General features: G+C 46.0%; 1 protein-coding gene across 1 annotated transcript in view; it reads left to right on the top strand.

The window, feature by feature from the left end:
• The window catches only part of C1_1H1orf141 (chromosome 1_1 C1orf141 homolog), a 268,263-nt gene that overhangs the window by 219,190 nt on the left and 28,466 nt on the right, over nucleotides 1-20,607 (top strand). Inside the window, exon 8 of the mRNA XM_086936240.1 lies at nucleotides 9,002-9,203. Coding sequence (XP_086792366.1) covers nucleotides 9,002-9,203 — 202 coding nt within the window. The remainder of the gene's footprint in view (nucleotides 1-9,001; nucleotides 9,204-20,607) is intronic.

Genomic DNA, 20,607 nt, shown 5'->3' with positions numbered 1-20,607 from the left:
CATTTTGCAGAATGTGGTTGGCTGTAAAACTTGCCTGTGCTATATTTAGTTTTGTTATGGTTTATGCTGATTAATGTACACAACCTAATGTGTCCTATCATATTAGAGATCTTTATAGGGTGCTATGTGTAGGGATGTAGTGTAGTCCTTTTCTGTTTATTTTGTTCCACTAGAGTAAACGTCATCCATTTCCCAAACTGACAGTACCATTTCCTGGAATGGCATCACTAGCCAGTTATATAGCTTTGATGCAGTGTTTTGCTTGTGAGAGTGTGGTTTGTGTGGAAAACTAATTTGATCTGAATGGTTATAACATGTATGTTGGCTAGGTGAGAATGATGTGCAATCAGGATGGAAAGTCTTGGCCAGTCACATGAACTTGGTGCATTGTTGTGTGGATGAGGGTGGCAAGAGGTGTTTCTAATCTGTTATGTTGGGTGGTATTACAAGGGTACCATAAAAAGTACTGAATAATATGCTTCTTTTCCAGGGGATACTCATCAATAGTCATAAGCACTGAATAATCCCTGCCCACGTGCGGGATCTCGGAGCATATAGAAATATACATATATATGTGCATGTTGGGCCGACAAGTGCCTAGCACTTCCGCGACATACATATATACATGTACATAAAAACATAAATATGCAGCCTAACATAGTTCCAATAGGGCAAAATGCCAAAATTACATAGGTTTTCCTTGTACAAAAATAATCTCCTACATACACCTTGTAATAGAGAACATACACCGTAATAGTGTCATACAAGAAACCTTTATTTTCAGAAATGGAAAACAGGAAATAGCAGGCAGTTGGCCAATAGGCTGCATAGATTTATAATATCACAGTACAGTAAAAAACTGGCACCTTGCTTTTAAGGCTTCCAAGAACCTGGCCACCGTGCCTTTCAGGCCTCCAGGAGCCCCTTTGCTCCCATCATGCGTGACAGTTTTCGATTATCTTTAGTCTGAAATTATTGTCAGCAATTTTCTAAAAGGACTCTTCGGGACAGAGATAGGATTAGGCTCCATGCCCTGCTGGAGAGAGAGAAAAATAATCACAAATGTAGCCTTGGGAGCGTCCAGGAGTCCTCCTATCATCATGAACACCGGAAAAGGTGGAGATCTACCTCTCCAGAGTCCAGAAAGAGACAGGTTTTTGACAGCTCGCAGTCGGCGTCGAGATTGCCGTCGAAGAAGCAGGCAAGACACTCTTCAGCTTTGAGGGACAGATCGCCATCAAGACGACAACACTCTCCGTCGCACTCTCCGTCGCACAAAAAAAGTCAACGTCTAGATATACTCCAGGCTCAAAGTATGCGGGTCCCGAGAGACCTGACAAGCACCCGCCGACATCCAAACATCCGTAGATGGCAGGGAACACTCTGCCGCCTTCTTGGAGGTCGGCTTCGAGGGGTTCACCTGCGAAGACTCTGCCGAGAGCTTACCATCTGACGACGTTGAGATCTTCATCTCAGTCGAGTCGCTCACCGTTGAAAAAGTCGACGTCAAAGAAGCACCAGAGACGAACGACGTTGAAATCTCCTGTCCGCCCGTGTGGGAGTTTGACGTCGAGGACAACGCCAAGATCTTCGCGGAGACGAGAGTCTTCCAGTATCTTGCCGCCAAGGAGATCAACGTCAAAGACGGCACAGTCGGTGTCATCGTTGAGACATCGGTCGACGTCGAGAGACAGAAACCCTGTAGTCGTTTCGGAGGAGGTGACAGAGAGGGTGAGGTGGACGTCGAGGTCAAGACGTTCGACATCGAGAAGACCTTCATCATCCCCAGGCATTAACATTGTCCAGATTTCACCGGAGGGCTCTCTGGTTGCGGCTTAGAAGTCACATCCTTTCAATCTTTCGCCAAGATGGCTGGAAGGTATTGAACATACAACAACAGGGAGTGCTGGTCATGGAAGTCCTGATTCAGATTACTCTCTTACCTACCGTCCGTCGAGAGTTTCTAGGGGTCCTCCTCCAACGGCATCATCAAGGGTCTCTCCAAAAACAACCCAGAGAATGTCAATGTCCCTATTCTCCTGCCACACAAGGTCACAGGAGCGGTCTCGCTCGCATCATGCTTCCTCTCCTAAGAGGAGGAGACGAAGATCACTAACGTGGTCCACATCCACCAGATCTTCGATCAAGGACTATTCACCAACTCTGTCTGCAACACCACCATCCAGAGTGTCCCCGATTGACGACATTGGAACCTTCACTGACGTTCTCTGCAGAGGGGCCAAAAAGCTCAACATCAGTATTTCGGCCCGACGGTCACCACATCGTTATCTTTGAGACTTTACGCCATCAATCGTCAACCAGGTTTCTACTGCCTCTAGTCCCAGGTCTCTTAGAGCCTGCCATGCAGACTTTCTTAACCTCTTCCACAGTGGGCGCAGTACCACCTCGTATTGCCAAGAAATATAAAGCCCCGGATCAGGACCCGCTTTTCCTACGTTCTGATACCCCACCTGACTCGGTCATTGTGGCAGTGACCAGGAAGGCACACTCTGCAACATCTTCCTCGTCAGTCCCTCCAGAGAAAGACAGCAAAAATATGGACTCACTGGGCAAGAGGATGTGTAATACCTCTGCCTCTGTTATGAAGGTGCTACAAAAAACAGTGGTCCCTACTCGTGGACACAATGGTATACTGAGCTAACAATCACACACCTGATAAGTGTTATGTCTTTTGTCCAGCCGGACAAGGAATTTATTTAACAATTTTCCTAATAAAACTGAATGAACACATTAATAACAAGTGGGCACAGCCGTGACCCACAACATTCAGAAAAAACAAGGAACAGAATGGTAAAAGGAGCAAAGCAAAAATATGTCTGTGTACTTGTAGTCAGTGTTACAGACAGAGATTGTTATAACCACACCATTGCATTTCACAATATTTTAAATGTCATATTGCATAAGGTTTTTTTTTTGGGCGATGACGTTTCGATGCCTAAGTTAAATGAGGGGCATCATCATCAGGACAAAAATATAGTCATTGTTGTCTTTAAATATTACACTGCCTTTTAACGCAATTGCGTATTACAACAGGCAAATGATCGCATCAGCAGATACCATGAACATAGGAGGAATCGGTACTGCCTTGTCCAGCGTGGAGAGTCGTCTGGATCGGGAGCTTAATAGCTCGGTATGCAGAAGTCGGTATCCAGAACCCCACCATCCGCTACAGCGCCGCCGACTTCTGCATACCGAGCTATTACGCTCCCGATCCAGACGACTCTCCACGCTGGCCCGCAGGGTTAGTGAGATACATGCCTTCTGTTGTAGAGAGCCTTATACTGTTTTTCATGCAAACAGGGTGGTTTTGAGAACCCATCCGAGTTTTCTACCTAAGGTGGTCTCGTATTTCCATATCAATCAGACTATCACTTTTCCCACTTTTTTCCCCAAACCCACTACTCCTCCGGAGAGGTCCCTTCATTCTTTTTACCTCAAGAGGGTACTCAAATTTTATCTAGACAAAGCCAAGTCCTTGAGAAAGACGGACTGGTTGTTTGTTAACTATGGTGCCATAAATACCAGTTCGGCAGCTTCTAAAAGATCCATCTGGATAGTTATTTTGCATTTCTTTGTCCTACCAACTACCTAACAAGGTTCTTCAGGGCAAACCCAAAGCACATTCTACCAGGGGAGATGTGTGGCTCAATGGTTAGAGCAGCAGACCCTGATGCAGAGGTCTGGCCGGGACCAGGGTTCAATTCCCACCTTGGTGGTTCTTGAGCTCAATTTCCTCGTACCTGATAATTCTTGCCTCTGTGCCTATTCTAATCATGGGTCCCACTCTGCAACTCTGGGCAATAGATTGCTTAATCTCCGCAACGGCCCCAACAGCGCTGGCATGCATGGCTTCACCTTGGGGGTGCCCAGGAGTGGAAATTTCACAGGGAAAAGCCAGGAAGGGTTCCACAGCGGTATGCGTTACAACGCCAGGACACCCCAGTTGGGGTATTAGTGCGCTTTACAAGTACAAATTACATTTACAAAGCCTCTACCACGGCCCTCCTTAGAAATGTTCCTGTGACAGAAATTTGTAAAGCAGCGACTTGGCGCTTTGTTCATACTTTCACCCGCCATTACTGCTGGATTCTGATACACAAGTGGATGCAGAGTTGGGCAAGCCTCACTGAGAAATGTATTTGCTTGATGTCATGTTAAGATGTGCTGTTACCTGTTTTTAAATACTGTTTGCTCGTCCGCGAGGTAGTGGGTATGGGCTTGCTTCTCTATTCAGTGCTTATGACTATTGATGAGTATCCCCAGGAAGAGAAGAATTAGTTACTTACCTGTAATCCTAGTTCTCTTCCAGGGGTATACTCATCAAAGTCATGAGCCACCCTCCCGCCTCCTCGGATGAGCAGTAAAGGTACATTAATGTAGTGCTTGCATCTTATACTCAGGTTGCTACAAATTAGTACACCATAAAAAAGAACTGACCTAACTGCATGATGGGAGCAGAGGGGCTCCTGGAGGTCTTAAAGGCACGGTGCCCAAGTTCTTGGAAGCCTTAAAAGCAAGGTGCCAGTTTTCAATTGTACCGTGATGTTATTCATCTATGCAGCCTATGGCCAACTGCCTGATATTACCTGTTTTCTCTTTCTGAAAATAAAAGTTTCTTGTATGAGACTATTACAGTGTATGTTCTCTATTACAAGGTGTATGTAGGAGATTATTTTTGTACAAGGAAAACCTATGTAATTTTGGCATTTTGCCCTATTGGAACTATGTTAGGCTGCATATTTATGTATTTATATACATGTATATATGTATGTTGCGGAAGTGCCGGGCACTTGTGGCCCCCAACATACACATATATATGTATATTGTATATTGTATAGAATATACATATATATGTGTATGTTGGGGGCCACAAGTGCCCGGCACTTCCCCAACATACACATATATATGTATATTCTATATGCTCCGGGATCCCTCACCGAAATGCGGTGATAAGGTGAGTGAGCCGCGAGAGAATTACAGTGCATTATTAACCGGCCATCACGGGAAATAAACATGGAATGGGTAATGTCGGTTCTTAGGTAGGGAGCGCGGCTTTATGGAGCTTCCACATGGGAACATTTTTGGGCGTCTTGCTCGATGGCAGGACGGATGGGGTTCAGGCGGAAAAGCCTTGTGCGCTTTTACATAAATTGCTGTCACTTGTTTTGTCTTGTCTCCTGTGGGTCACAGGCTGTGCCCACTTTTGTATAAATGTTGAAATACTTGAACTACTGCAAAATATTTAACTAATAAATTCCTGTCCGGCTGGACAGAGGTCATATATACTATCCAGTATATGTCTATCATTTTCATGATCCTAAATAACTAGGGTCCTCTGTCTTGTGTAATAGATTACTGCCCAAGGACCCTAGTGCTATTCCTTTTGGGTTTTCCCTTGTCCTGTCAAAACTAAAGCAGACTATACAGCATGTTGAACCGTGTTTGATGTATGTAATAAGATCCGTCTAGTTGTGTACTGATTTTAGTAGTTGTGTGATAAATCTTGGAACTGGCTGATGTTGCTAGCCTCTTTAAGGTAGAAGCACCACAACACACTGTGCTGCTGTAACATGACATCCTTGGCACTTTCGCATTTTCTATGTCTTTGGGAACAGTTTGAGGGTCCATAAATCCTGAGGATCCGCTGAAACTGCAGGTTGATGCTCCACAGTTTCTAATAGTAGAGGCCCTTCATTGATTTCGCAAACCCTCAGTCCCAAGTGGATAATCTCGTCATCCCCCTTTGTGCAAGTCCTGATCTTATAAAGACTTCTGAGAGGCCTACATGTGCCTGTCAGCCTCCCTGTGTTAATTGAGAGCCAGAGGCTTTGGGTAGATGTTCCCCCGCCACAATCTTGTGAGAAAAGGGCCCTTATTACAGATTTACCTACAATTATGCCTACATTTACTGCTGGTATATGAACTCTGAACACTGGGGCGCTGCCATAGAGTGCCCGTCTGTGTACTCAAACGTCCAAAAAATGTGTTCAATTGACTACTTCCTATTTGGCATGTTTAACTTAATAAGTAAGTCCCTAGTGTATGATACTCAGTGTACCCAGGGCATGTGGGCTGAATTTCACTAATGGACCGCAACAAATATTTTGCCAGCACAAAAGTGACAAGTGAAAACATGACCCTAGGTCTGCCACTGCTGCCTAGCTATGCAGTGTTTAAAGTGCAAATTCGACCTGGAAAAATACACCTTTTGGCAGGCCTAAACCTTCCATTTTAATACCACTAAGTCACTCCTGAGGTATATTTTACGTATCCATAGGGCATGGTGCACAGTACTTCACAAGACAGATATTTGATTAACATGTCAGGGCAGCAAAAAATCTCCAAAGTGATTTTTCACTCTGGCAAGGCTGGCTCTCACATAGAAAAGCAATGTGTTATATTATAGTACTATATTATGAAAACCTTTAGTTTGGGGATAGCTAAAACCATGGTTCGTCTACTCAAATTATTAGTAATTTAAAACCCAAACTGATGATAAAGTTAGGTTTAAAATTACTATGTTAAGAATGCTACTTTTAGAAAACCGACATTTTTCTGCCTAAAGTCTCTATTAGCCCTTTATTAGATAATCCCCAGCTGTCACCTGGCATCCTCTGGAGAGGTCTGAATTGCTCTCATGTAAGGGAACAAGAGTGCCTTGGCCGTTAGGAGGTGTGACCACCTCCTGATGTAATGGTCTGTGGTATGTGGCTACCAACTACACAAGATTCAAAGGGACAGCTTCTTTCACAGGCAGATGTAAAACACACCTATGCCTGCCCTTACCATTGTGTAAGTAGTCAGAGTGGTATTGAGCCCAATAGAGGGAAAACCTTTTGCAGGACTGGTTTTCCAGGTAGAGTTGCTCTAGTGCTTATTTTGTGCCGGTATTTGCCATTGCTTGGCACCTGAACTTATTTCTTGGCAATGTCATAGTTGAAAGTCCACTACATGGAGGTGCTGTTTTTCTATTTTTACGCAAAGCAGAAGGGTGTTTACAATTTCAATGTACATTAAAATCAAAGTGATAATTTAGAGCTACTTTCGGGGAAGATTGAAAACAGGATGCTGAAGAGGAAATAGAGGGGGTTGAAGATGTGCAGCCGGACAAGATATGCAGAAAAAAAAGTTGATACATATCTAACATAAAGCACCCATAACTGAAGGCCAAAACTCCTTCCACAAGCGTCTATGCTATTTAATTCACAGACTCACTATTTCAGAATTTAAACATTTCCAATGTTAATTATTTATAAGAAATCATTGTTATTACTGATACATCTTAAATAGCTAACACCCAGCGTCAAAGCCAATTATACTGACAGGCTTTAGGTGTATGTCAGTTGTTGTGTCATTTATCTGGATAAAATTGCATCTCGGAGAGAAACCAAAATACTGGTCAGGTGGCACACTATGGGAATCACAGAAACTTATTTGACATGTTCCTTTATAGAGAGCCCCCACAGTTTTTCATCTCACTTAAAGACCTGTCTGCACATATTTGTATATGACTGGTTGCAGCCAGCTTCTGTGGGTGCTTCTCGAAGTCTGGTAAGAGCATGTTTTTCCAAACTGAATGCTACATGCAATGCAAGACACTGGGCAAGCATTCATTTTAAAGGGCTAAAGTTGTCATGCTGTACAATTTACACATTACAATAACTGTTGAACATATTAATGCAGGAAGAAATGGGGCGATTTTTAATGTGTTTACTATTTCAAGACTACACGTTCCCACTTCTTAATGAACTTGCTTTATCACTACATTCATTTGCTTCAAAATGCACCATTTGCCAATCTTGTTTTATTTTTTTTTCGGGAGAGGGACTTACTCTGGACCTCAGGTTTGTCAATTCAACTTGTTCACATCGCTCGCTATATAAAGGTCATGCCCAACGTTTACGCATCACCACTTTCAAATGTCACCAACCGCCACTGCTATCAAAATCAATGATTCTTGTAGACTTGTACACACCGTCGTGGGGCAGGCTTTGCCTACCCCTTTGTTCAGTTTACACATCCATGAACAACTGTTGTGTGTCACATTTAGGCGGTGTTATTGCTTAATAACCATTTCTGCCTTAGTAATTATGGGAAGGTCATCGTACAGCAGAATGATTACAGAAGTTCTATTCTGATATAAGTTTGCAGGAAATTGTGAATATGTTTTTCATGCATTTGTATTCATAGCTTCATAACTGTGTGAGGTTAAATATATCAGGATCAAGTAATTTGAATGGTAATAAGAAAATCTGCTTGGAAAATTTCAAATGTAACTTTCCTCTATTTGCAAAAGGCCATGTTGTCTTTGTTCAGGCTGTTTTATTTCCTTTCAGTGGATAAAGACAGCGTTCTGCAGGTTAGATTTTAAGTTGCTGGTCATAACAATGAGGGACGTCTGTTGTTAAGATCCATGTTCAACCAACCTTAAAACCATATTAAAAGCCTAGGTGAAACATTACTCTTGCACATAAATACACAAAATCAGCTTGAAAAGAAATGTCCTCGCAAAACATTTACAGAAGTCACATTTTTGTTGTTTCAGGAATTTTCAGCATGTCCTGGTGGTGCAAATTGTTGCAAACCTCCAAGAAACGCTGAAATGTTCATGAAATATAGTGCTTCATGGCTTGCCTTTTGCCAACTTTTTTCTGTCTCCCTTAACACAGAAGCGAAAATTCCACAAACCGCACCTGTTTCATTGCACAAATTCTGTGAAACAAAAAAAATCCACACCATGCCCTAAAGATGCCCAATAACTATCAGATTTTGCTTAGGAAGTCACTGTAAATGGTGTGCACTCCTTTCATCAGAGTGTGTCCTTTATCATGTTTCTGTTATTCTCATTCAGCCTGCAGCTGAGACAGGTAACTTAATAAAACTCTTTGGTCTTCCTGGAGGCCTGACCATTCACACACATGCACACCTGTGGCACAGGGCACGCCAAAGAGGCATCTAAAATGTTGTATGCTCCTTTCAGGAAGGCTATTGTACTCAAGGATGGCATTGATGATCATGAGGTGAAAGGGAGCTTGAAGAGAAATGTGGAACCGACTGAAAGTGATTCAGAAGACAAGAAAAACAAAAAAGAGATTGTTCCTTTAACAATTGAGGATGAAATGAAGAAACCAAATGTCAGAATTTTCAGTATTCGTCCTCAGGGGGCAAAAACAACTGACGCGGTAAGCAACTCGTTCGCACTCTACTTTTACTTAAAATTTTACCTTATACTAGTATTCTTTTCAGCTCACTGTTTGCATGCTTTTAGCCTTTATAATTTCATTATTTTGGATACTGTCACTTTTTTTGTGTTGAGGTACTATTGGTGACGATCTTTGGATACATAAAGGAGTAATCAAGTGTCAGGTATTTATCCAGATGGTAACTTTGGTAAAAAGAGATAAAATCTTCAAAACATCTAAAGGGTTTTTAGAACATACATGTAGTCTAAAAAAGAAGAAGATTCAAGGTGGATCAGCACCGGTAAGTGCACACAACCCCCTCATTCTACCCTTCCCACACACATCCATTAACGCTGAAAATAAAGTGCCAGATATTATAGAGCTACGATGTGCAGGGATGCGCAGAGGGTAGTGGGCGGGCAATCCCTAACCCAGGACGTCACAAAGACAACCCAAAGAGGAAGGATCATTGGCATAATCTCTTTAGCCATGCTTTGAGAAATCGACCAGCATTCCTTGCTCTTGACTTCACATCATCTAGAGCCTGATGTACAAAGCCCTTCTGCAGTAACAAATCCTCGAATTCACAAACTCCCATGGTTTGCAACTGCAGAAGAGTTTTCCCATTCATAAAAAGCTTTTGTGGCCCTCTCCGAATTTCAAATAAGAGGTAGGAGCATCGGCGTCCGCAGAATGCTTTTCGGAGATTGGGGGGAATCATTTAAAAAAAATCAAGATTTTGTCAGGGGGGCATAATAAAAAATATCAAGAATGCGCTGCCAGTATTATACCGGCTAAAGCCACACATATGTCCATCAATCGTTCTTTTTGCATTTGTCACCCGAGTGGGACGGGTATGCCCAGACGTGGGTCCTGTGCTCTCCATGCCACTGGAATCAAGCTATCCTGGCTGATGTTGGGTGAAACCCCCAAACCACTCTTCGGATGCTTGTTTCCAGTCCAGGGAGGACCTGGCCTGGCAGTTTGGGCTGGACTGTTCCCTTTGGGCCCAGGGTCAGGACTGATATGCATATGGCTGACTTCAAACTGGAAAGGCATGGTGAGCAAAAAAACGATGGATTTAGACCCAGATCTCTGTACTGAGGGTGAATGTATGGTATTGTTCTGCATTCGGTCCACCAATAGTTCTTTTTGTGTTTGTCACCCGAGTGGAACGGGTATGCCCAGACGTGAGTCTCGTGCTCTCTATGCCACTGGAGTCAAGCTATCCTGGCTGATGAGGGGTGAAACCGTGAGGCCAGGGAGGACCTGGCCTGGCAGTTCAGGCTGGACTGTTCCCATTGGGTGCAGGGTCAAGACTGATTTGCATATGGCTGGGTTCATACTAGAATGGTATGGTGAGCAAAAAAACTATATATTTAGGCCCAGATCTCTGTACTGGGGTGAATGTATGACATTGTTCTGCATTCTGTCCATCAATTGTTCTTTGTAGTATTATATCGGCAGCCCAATCTAGAATTTTTGTTAAAGGGGAAGTAAAAAATCAACGGAGACATGTCTCTCCCCCTGCCCCTTCCTGCTGAAGCCCATGGGTAGGAGGGATATCTCTCTCCTATTTACGAGCTGCAAAGGTATGTATCAATAATTCACAAACACAATTGCGATAGCAGTCTATTGAAAAGTTGCAGAAACCATTCAAATAGGAGGTAACTGATTCGCAAAGCGGAGAGTCTTTCCTTCGGGAACCATATTGGGCAGCCGCAGGGGTAAAGAGCGGTGACAGTGGTCCAGAGAACATTTTTTATAAAGCTGCATCTGTTCCTTTACTGGTCAAGGGCTTCTGTTTTTAAAACATGTTTCTTGTGTTGGGATAGTAGTGCAGGGACAGAGATCTGCTGTCCCTTGCATCCCTCCATCCCTGCATTTGCTGCCAATCACCCGGAATTGCAAATTGTGACCTGTCTAATTATTATTCACTAGGCAGATCGATTTGTGACCCCCTTCAGATGGGCATTTTCTACTGTGACATATTAGTGCATAGGTGGCTACACATATTAAACACCCATTCGAAAACCAGTCACTGTGCCAGTTGCATATCCTGGTTTGGGAACTGGTGTTTGTACACCGGTCCCTTGAGGTTATCCACATATGTTTGTTTAAACACTTGGTGTTGCCTGAAACATTAAAAAAAATAGGCATCAATGACCAGGCTGCTATATACTCTAGCCTGCAATTAATAAAAGCTCACATAGCTTCTATAACTATTACTAAAAAACGTAAAAACAGCCATTGTGTAAAATAAATAAAACGAATAACTGAATAATATTTGCATAAGGTGAAATATATGTATGATGCCAGTGTTATGGTAACTACGGTATTAATCTTTCTATTGATATTAGATTGTATATCTCTTCTGTAAGGGACTGTTCTCCTAAACAAAAAGGGGATCTGCTGCAAGGAATTTATAATACCGCTCCAAAGACATGAACAGAAACGGCAATTTGAGTAATGGGTCACAAGCTATGAAAGTCTAAATACTGAGACCAAGTGAACATGAACATAATGAACAGAACTGCATGAGCTTAAACAATATGTCCTGTGTGGTCACAATAAAAAAAATGTGGTACAGGGTTTGCAATAGTTAGTCAGTTATTAAAGCATTAAAGTCGGCAGGGATGTGAGGCAAAACTTGTGGAGAGAGGATGAAAAGACATGAGCGCCTATGGAATGCTGATGCACACATAAAAAAAAACATTTCCTTGATGTCATCAATTTTAAACCTGGCAAATCAGCTATGGCAATGAAAACTACAAGAATAGGGAGGAAAGGCATCAAAATAGGAGCAGAGATCTGAGAAAATAAAGCCATGCAATCATGATCAAAGGACTGACTCTAAGCCCATTTTATATATTTATAAGCAAAAGGTTTTAAACTTACAACACTTGATGGTAGTAATGCTTGCAATAAGTCTAACCACTGGCAATCCCTTGGGTAGCATTACAACCCATCATTCGGATTCCCGCCTTACCACATCAGATTGGACCCAGCCATGTGCATATCCTCCTTGACCCTGCTCCAACCCAAACAGTCCATCCTGAACTACCAAGCTAGGTCGTAACAGAACCGGAACACAAGCAACCCAGGACTGGTTTCGCTCTGGTTTGGGCTCTTCAGTCAGGTGTAGCTTTGGTCCAGTGACACGGTGAGCACAGGACCCACTTCTGGGCAAAACCTTGGACACTTATGGCGTGACATCAAAAACATGAAAGGTGATGGGAAGAATGCTTGAAATAAGTCTAACCACTGACCATCGCTCAGGTTGCATTCCAGCCTTTCATTCTTTTGTCCACCATGCCACATCAGTTTTAATAGGTTTTTGACTACAAACAGCTGAAGCTATCAGTAGGCAAGACCAAACAAGCATTTACAATGCAATGGTCTCGGCATCATTAAAGGAAGAGCTATTGGCATTGCTCATGACATTTCTTTTTTTTTCTTTAAATCATAAACAAATGACATTGTCATTTACATTGCCAATACACAGCGCTCTGCACTCAACAGCACACAGCGCTCTGCACTCAACAGCACACACCGCTCTGCACCTGCACTTACTGCTCTGCACACTCGCTCTGCATTCTGCGCTCACTCCTCTGCGCTCACAACTCTGCATTCTGCGCTCACTCCTCTGCGCTCGCAACTCTGCATTCTGCGCTCACAACTCTGCATTCTGCGCTCACAACTCTGCATTCTGCGCTCACAACTCTGCGCTCGCAACTCTGCATTCTGCGCTCACAACTCTGCGCTCGCAACTCTGCATTCTGCGCTCACAACTCTGCGCTCACAACTCTGCGCTCACAACTCTGCGCTCACAACTCTGCGCTCACAACACTGCGCTCACTCCTCTGCGCTCACAACTCTGCATTCTGCGCTCACTCCTCTGCGCTCGCAACTCTGCATTCTGCGCTCACAACTCTGCGCTCGCAACTCTGCATTCTGCGCTCACAACTCTGCGCTCACAACTCTGCATTCTGCGCTCACAACTCTGCGCTCGCAACTCTGCATTCTGCGCTCACAACTCTGCGCTCGCAACTCTGCATTCTGAGCTCACAACTCTGCGCTCGCAACTCTGCATTCTGAGCTCACAACTCTGCGCTCGCAACTCTGCATTCTGCGCTCACAACTCTGCGCTCGCAACTCTGCATTCTGCGCTCACAACTCTGCGCTCACAACTCTGCGCTCACAACTCTGCGCTCACAACTCTGCGCTCACAACTCTGCATTCTGCACTCACTACTCTGCACTCTGCACTCACTACTCTGCACTCACTACTTTGCACTCACTACTCTGCACTCACTACTTTGCACTCACTACTCTTCACTCACTACTCACTACTCTTCACTTTGCACTCACTACTTTGCACTCACTACTCTGCACTCACTACTCACTACTCTTCACTATGCACTCACTACTTTGCACTCACTACTCTGCACTCACTACTCACTACTCTTCACTTTGCACTCACTACTTTGCACTCACTACTCTGCACTCACTACTCTGCACTCTGCACTCACTACTCTGCACTCTGCACTCACTACTCTGCACTCTGCACTCACTACTCTGCACTCTGCACTCACTACTCTGCACTCTGCACTCACTACTCTGCACTCACTACTTTGCACTCTGCACTCACTACTCTGCACTCTGCACTCACTACTCTGCACTCTGCACTCACTACTCTGCACTCACTACTCTGCACCCTGCACTCACTACTCTGCACTCACTACTCTGCACTCACTACTCTGCACTCACTACTCTGCACTCACTACTCTGCACTCACTACTCTGCACTCTGCACTCACTACTCTGCACTCTGCACTCACTACTCTGCACTCTGCACTCATTACTCTGCACTCTGCACTCACTACTCTGCACTCACTACTCTGCACTCACTACTCTGCACTCACTACTCTGCACTCACTACTCTGCACTCTCTGCACTCACTACTCTGCACTCACTACTCTGCACTCACTACTCTGCACTCTGCACTCACTACTCTGCACTCTGCACTCACTACTCTGCACTCTGCACTCACTACTCTGCACTCACTACTTTGCACTCTGCACTCACTACTTTGCACTCTGCACTCACTACTTTGCACTCTGCACTCACTACTTTGCACTCTGCACTCACTACTCTGCACTCACTACTCTGCACTCACTACTCTGCACTCACTACTCTGCACTCTGCACTCACTACTCTGCACTCTGCACTCACTACTCTGCACTCTGCACTCACTACTCTGCACTCTGCACTCACTACTTTGCACTCTGCACTCACTACTTTGCACTCTGCACTCACTACTTTGCACTCTGCACTCACTATTTTGCACTCTGCACTCACTACTCTGCACTCTGCACTCACTACTCTGCACTCACTACTCTGCACTCACTACTCTGCACTCACTACTCTGCACTCACTACTCTGCACTCACTACTCTGCACTCACTACTCTGCACTCTGCACTCACTACTCTGCACTCTGCACTCACTACTCTGCACTCTGCACTCACTACTCAGCACCCTGCACTCACTACTCTGCACTCTCTGCACTCACTACTCTGCACTCACTACTCTGCACTCACTACTCTGCACTCACTACTCTGCACTCTCTGCACTCACTACTCTGCACTCTCTGCACTCACTACTCTGCACTCTGCACTCACTACTCTGCACTCTGCACTCACTACTCTGCACTCTGCACTCACTACTCTGCACTCTGCACTCACTACTCTGCACTCTGCACTCACTACTCTGCACTCACTACTCTGCACTCACTACTTTGCACTCACTACTTTGCACTCTGCACTCACTACTCTGCACTCTCTGCACTCACTACTCTGCACTCACTACTCTGCACTCACTACTCTGCACTCACTACTCTGCACTCACTACTCTGCACTCACTACTCTGCACTCTGCACTCACTACTCTGCACTCACTACTCTGCACTCACTACTCTGCACTCACTACTTTGCACTCACTACTCTGCACTCACTACTTTGCACTCACTACTCTGCACTCACTACTCTGCACTCACTACTCTGCACTCTGCACTCACTACTCTGCACTCACTACTCTGCACTCTGCACTCACTACTCTGCACTCACTACTCTGCACTCTGCACTCACTACTCTGCACTCACTACTCTGCACTCTGCACTCACTACTCTGCACTCTGCACTCACTACTCTGCACTCACTACTCTGCACTCTGCACTCACTACTCTGCACTCACTACTCTGCACTCTGCACTCACTACTCTGCACTCACTACTCTGCACTCACTACTCTGCACTCACTACTCTGCACTCTGCACTCACTACTCTGCACTCACTACTCTGCACTCACTACTCTGCACTCTGCACTCACTACTCTGCACTCTGCACTCACTACTCTGCACTCTGCACTCACTACTCTGCACCCTGCACTCACTACTCTGCACCCTGCACTCACTACTCTGCACTCTGCACTCACTACTCTGCACTCACTACTCTGCACTTACTACTCTGCACTCACTACTCTGCACTCACTACTCTGCACTCACTACTAGGCACTCACTACTAGGCACTCACTATTCTGCACTCACTATTCTGCACTCACTATTCTGCACTCTGCACTCACTACTCTGCACTCTGCACTCACTACTCTGCACTCACTACTCTGCACTCACTACTCTGCACTCACTACTCTGCACTCTGCACTCACTACTCTGCACTCTGCACTCACTACTCTGCACCCTGCACTCACTACTCTGCACTCTGCACTCACTACTCTGCACTCACTACTCTGCACTCACTACTCTGCACTCACTACTCTGCACTCACTACTAGGCACTCACTACTAGGCACTCACTACTAGGCACTCACTACTAGGCACTCACTATTCTGCACTCTGCACTCACTACTCTGCACTCTGCACTCACTACTCTGCACTCACTACTCTGCACTCTGCACTCACTACTCTGCACTCTGCACTCATTACTCTGCACTCTGCACTCACTACTCTGCACTCTGCACTCACTACTCTGCACTCACTACTCTGCACTCACTACTTTGCACTCACTACTTTGCACTCTGCACTCACTACTCTGCACTCTCTGCACTCACTACTCTGCACTCACTACTCTGCACTCACTACTCTGCACTCACTACTCTGCACTCACTACTCTGCACTCACTACTCTGCACTCTGCACTCACTACTCTGCACTCACTACTTTGCACTCACTACTATGCACTCACTACTTTGCACTCACTACTCTGCACTCACTACTCTGCACTCACTACTCTGCACTCTGCACTCACTACTCTGCACTCACTACTCTGCACTCTGCACTCACTACTCTGCACTCACTACTCTGCACTCTGCACTCACTACTCTGCACTCACTACTCTGCACTCACTACTCTGCACTCACTACTCTGCACTCTGCACTCACTACTCTGCACTCACTACTCTGCACTCTGCACTCACTACTCTGCACTCACTACTCTGCACTCTGCACTCACTACTCTGCACTCACTACTCTGCACTCACTACTCTGCACTCACTACTCTGCACTCTGCACTCACTACTCTGCACTCACTACTCTGCACTCACTACTCTGCACTCTGCACTCACTACTCTGCACTCTCTGCACTCACTACTCTGCACTCTGCACTCACTACTCTGCACTCTGCACTCACTACTCTGCACTCTGCACTCACTACTCTGCACTCTGCACTCACTACTCTGCACTCACTACTCTGCACTCACTACTTTGCACTCACTACTTTGCACTCTGCACTCACTACTCTGCACTCTCTGCACTCACTACTCCGCACTCACTACTCTGCACTCACTACTCTGCACTCACTACTCTGCACTCACTACTCTGCACTCACTACTCTGCACTCACTACTCTGCACTCTGCACTCACTACTCTGCACTCACTACTCTGCACTCACTACTCTGCACTCACTACTTTGCACTCACTACTCTGCACTCACTACTTTGCACTCACTACTCTGCACTCACTACTCTGCACTCACTACTCTGCACTCTGCACTCACTACTCTGCACTCACTACTCTGCACTCTGCACTCACTACTCTGCACTCACTACTCTGCACTCTGCACTCACTACTCTGCACTCACTACTCTGCACTCACTACTCTGCACTCTGCACTCACTACTCTGCACTCTGCACTCACTACTCTGCACTCACTACTCTGCACTCTACACTCACTACTCTGCACTCACTACTCTGCACTCTGCACTCACTACTCTGCACTCACTACTCTGCACTCACTACTCTGCACTCACTACTCTGCACTCTGCACTCACTACTCTGCACTCACTACTCTGCACTCACTACTCTGCACTCTGCACTCACTACTCTGCACTCTGCACTCACTACTCTGCACTCTGCACTCACTACTCTGCACCCTGCACTCACTACTCTGCACCCTGCACTCACTACTCTGCACTCTGCACTCACTACTCTGCACTCACTACTCTGCACTCACTACTCTGCACTCACTACTCTGCACTCACTACTAGGCACTCACTACTAGGCACTCACTATTCTGCACTCACTATTCTGCACTCACTATTCTGCACTCTGCACTCACTACTCTGCACTCTGCACTCACTACTCTGCACTCACTACTCTGCACTCACTACTCTGCACTCACTACTCTGCACTCTGCACTCACTACTCTGCACTCTGCACTCACTACTCTGCACCCTGCACTCACTACTCTGCACTCTGCACTCACTACTCTGCACTCACTACTCTGCACTCACTACTCTGCACTCACTACTCTGCACTCACTACTAGGCACTCACTACTAGGCACTCACTACTAGGCACTCACTACTAGGCACTCACTATTCTGCACTCTGCACTCACTACTCTGCACTCTGCACTCACTACTCTGCACTCTGCACTCACTACTCTGCACTCTGCACTCACTACTCTGCACTCTGCACTCACTACTCTGCACTCTGCACTCACTACTCTGCACTCACTACTCTGCACTCACTACTTTGCACTCACTACTTTGCACTCTGCACTCACTACTCTGCACTCTCTGCACTCACTACTCTGCACTCACTACTCTGCACTCACTACTCTGCACTCACTACTCTGCACTCACTACTCTGCACTCACTACTCTGCACTCTGCACTCACTACTCTGCACTCACTACTTTGCACTCACTACTCTGCACTCACTACTTTGCACTCACTACTCTGCACTCACTACTCTGCACTCACTACTCTGCACTCTGCACTCACTACTCTGCACTCACTACTCTGCACTCTGCACTCACTACTCTGCACTCACTACTCTGCACTCTGCACTCACTACTCTGCACTCACTACTCTGCACTCACTACTCTGCACTCACTACTCTGCACTCACTACTCTGCACTCACTACTCTGCACTCTGCACTCACTACTCTGCACTCACTACTCTGCACTCTGCACTCACTACTCTGCACTCACTACTCTGCACTCACTACTCTGCACTCACTACTCTGCACTCTGCACTCACTACTCTGCACTCACTACTCTGCACTCACTACTCTGCACTCACTACTCTGCACTCTGCACTCACTACTCTGCACTCTGCACTCACTACTCTGCACCCTGCACTCACTACTCTGCACTCTGCACTCACTACTCTGCACTCACTACTCTGCACTCACTACTCTGCACTCACTACTCTGCACTCACTACTCTGCACTCACTACTCTGCACTCACTACTAGGCACTCACTACTAGGCACTCACTATTCTGCACTCACTATTCTGCACTCACTATTCTGCACTCACTATTCTGCACTCTGCACTCACTACTCTGCACTCTGCACTCACTACTCTGCACTCACTACTCTGCACTCACTACTCTGCACTCACTACTCTGCACTCTGCACTCACTACTCTGCACTCTGCACTCACTACTCAGCACCCTGCACTCACTACTCTGCACTCTGCACTCACTACTCTGCACTCACTACTCTGCACTCACTACTCTGCACTCACTACTAGGCACTCACTACTAGGCACTCACTACTAGGCACTCACTACTAGGCACTCACTATTCTGCACTCTGCACTCACTACTCTGCACTCTGCACTCACTACTCTGCACTCACTACTCTGCACTCTGCACTCACTACTCTGCACTCTGCACTCACTACTCTGCACTCTGCACACACTACTCTGCACCCTGCACTCACTACTCTGCACTCTGCACTCACTACTCTGCACTCACTACTCTGCACTCACTACTCTGCACTCACTACTCTGCACTCACTACTCTGCACTCTGCACTCACTACTCTGCACTCTGCACTCACTACTCTGCACCCTGCACTCACTACTCTGCACTCTCTGCACTCACTACTCTGCACTCACTACTCTGCACTCACTACTCTGCACTCACTACTCTGCACTCTCTGCACTCACTACTCTGCACTCACTACTCTGCACTCACTACTCTGCACACTCACTACTCTGCACTCACTACTCTGCACTCACTACTCGGCACTCACTACTAGGCACTCACTACTAGGCACTCACTACTAGGCACTCACTATTCTGCACTCACTATTCTGCACTCACTATTCTGCACTCACTATTCTGCACTCTGCACTCACTACTCTGCACTCTGCACTCACTACTCAGCACTCACTACTCTGCACTCTGCACTCACTACTCTGCACTCACTACTCTGCACTCTGCACTCACTACTCTGCACTCACTACTCTGCATTCACTACTCTGCACTCACTACTCTGCACTCACTACTCTGCACTCACTACTCTGCACTCTGCACTCGCTACTCTGCACTCGCTACTCTGCACTCTGCACTCACTACTCTGCACTCTGCACTCACTACTCTGCACTCTCTACTCTCCACTCTGCACTCACTACTCTGCACTCTGCACTCACTACTCTGCACTCTGCACTCACTACTCTGCACTCTGCACTCACTACTCTGCACTCACTACTCTGCACTCACTACTCTGCACTCACTACTCAGCACTCACTACTCTGCACTCACTACTCTGCACTCTGCACTCACTACTCTGCACTCTGCACTCACTACTCTGCACTCACTACTCTGCACTCACTACTCTGCACTCACTACCCTGCACTCACTACCCTGCACTCACTACCCTGCACTCACTACTCTACACACTCACTACTCTACACACTCACTACTCTGCACACTCACTACTCTGCACACTCACTACTCTGCACTCACTACTCTGCACTCACTACTCTGCACTCTGCACACTCACTCTGCACACTCACTCTGCACTCACTACTTCGCACTCTGCGCACTCTGCACTCACACTCACCTTCTGCCTCACAGAGGGATGAAGTGAGCGCCGTTCTACTGGGCA

The sequence above is a fragment of the Lissotriton vulgaris genome, chromosome 1_1 (genome assembly GCF_964263255.1).
Source record: "Lissotriton vulgaris chromosome 1_1, aLisVul1.2, whole genome shotgun sequence".
Classification (NCBI taxonomy): Eukaryota; Metazoa; Chordata; class Amphibia; order Caudata; family Salamandridae; genus Lissotriton; species Lissotriton vulgaris.
This window is presented reverse-complemented; position numbering and strand designations above follow the sequence as displayed.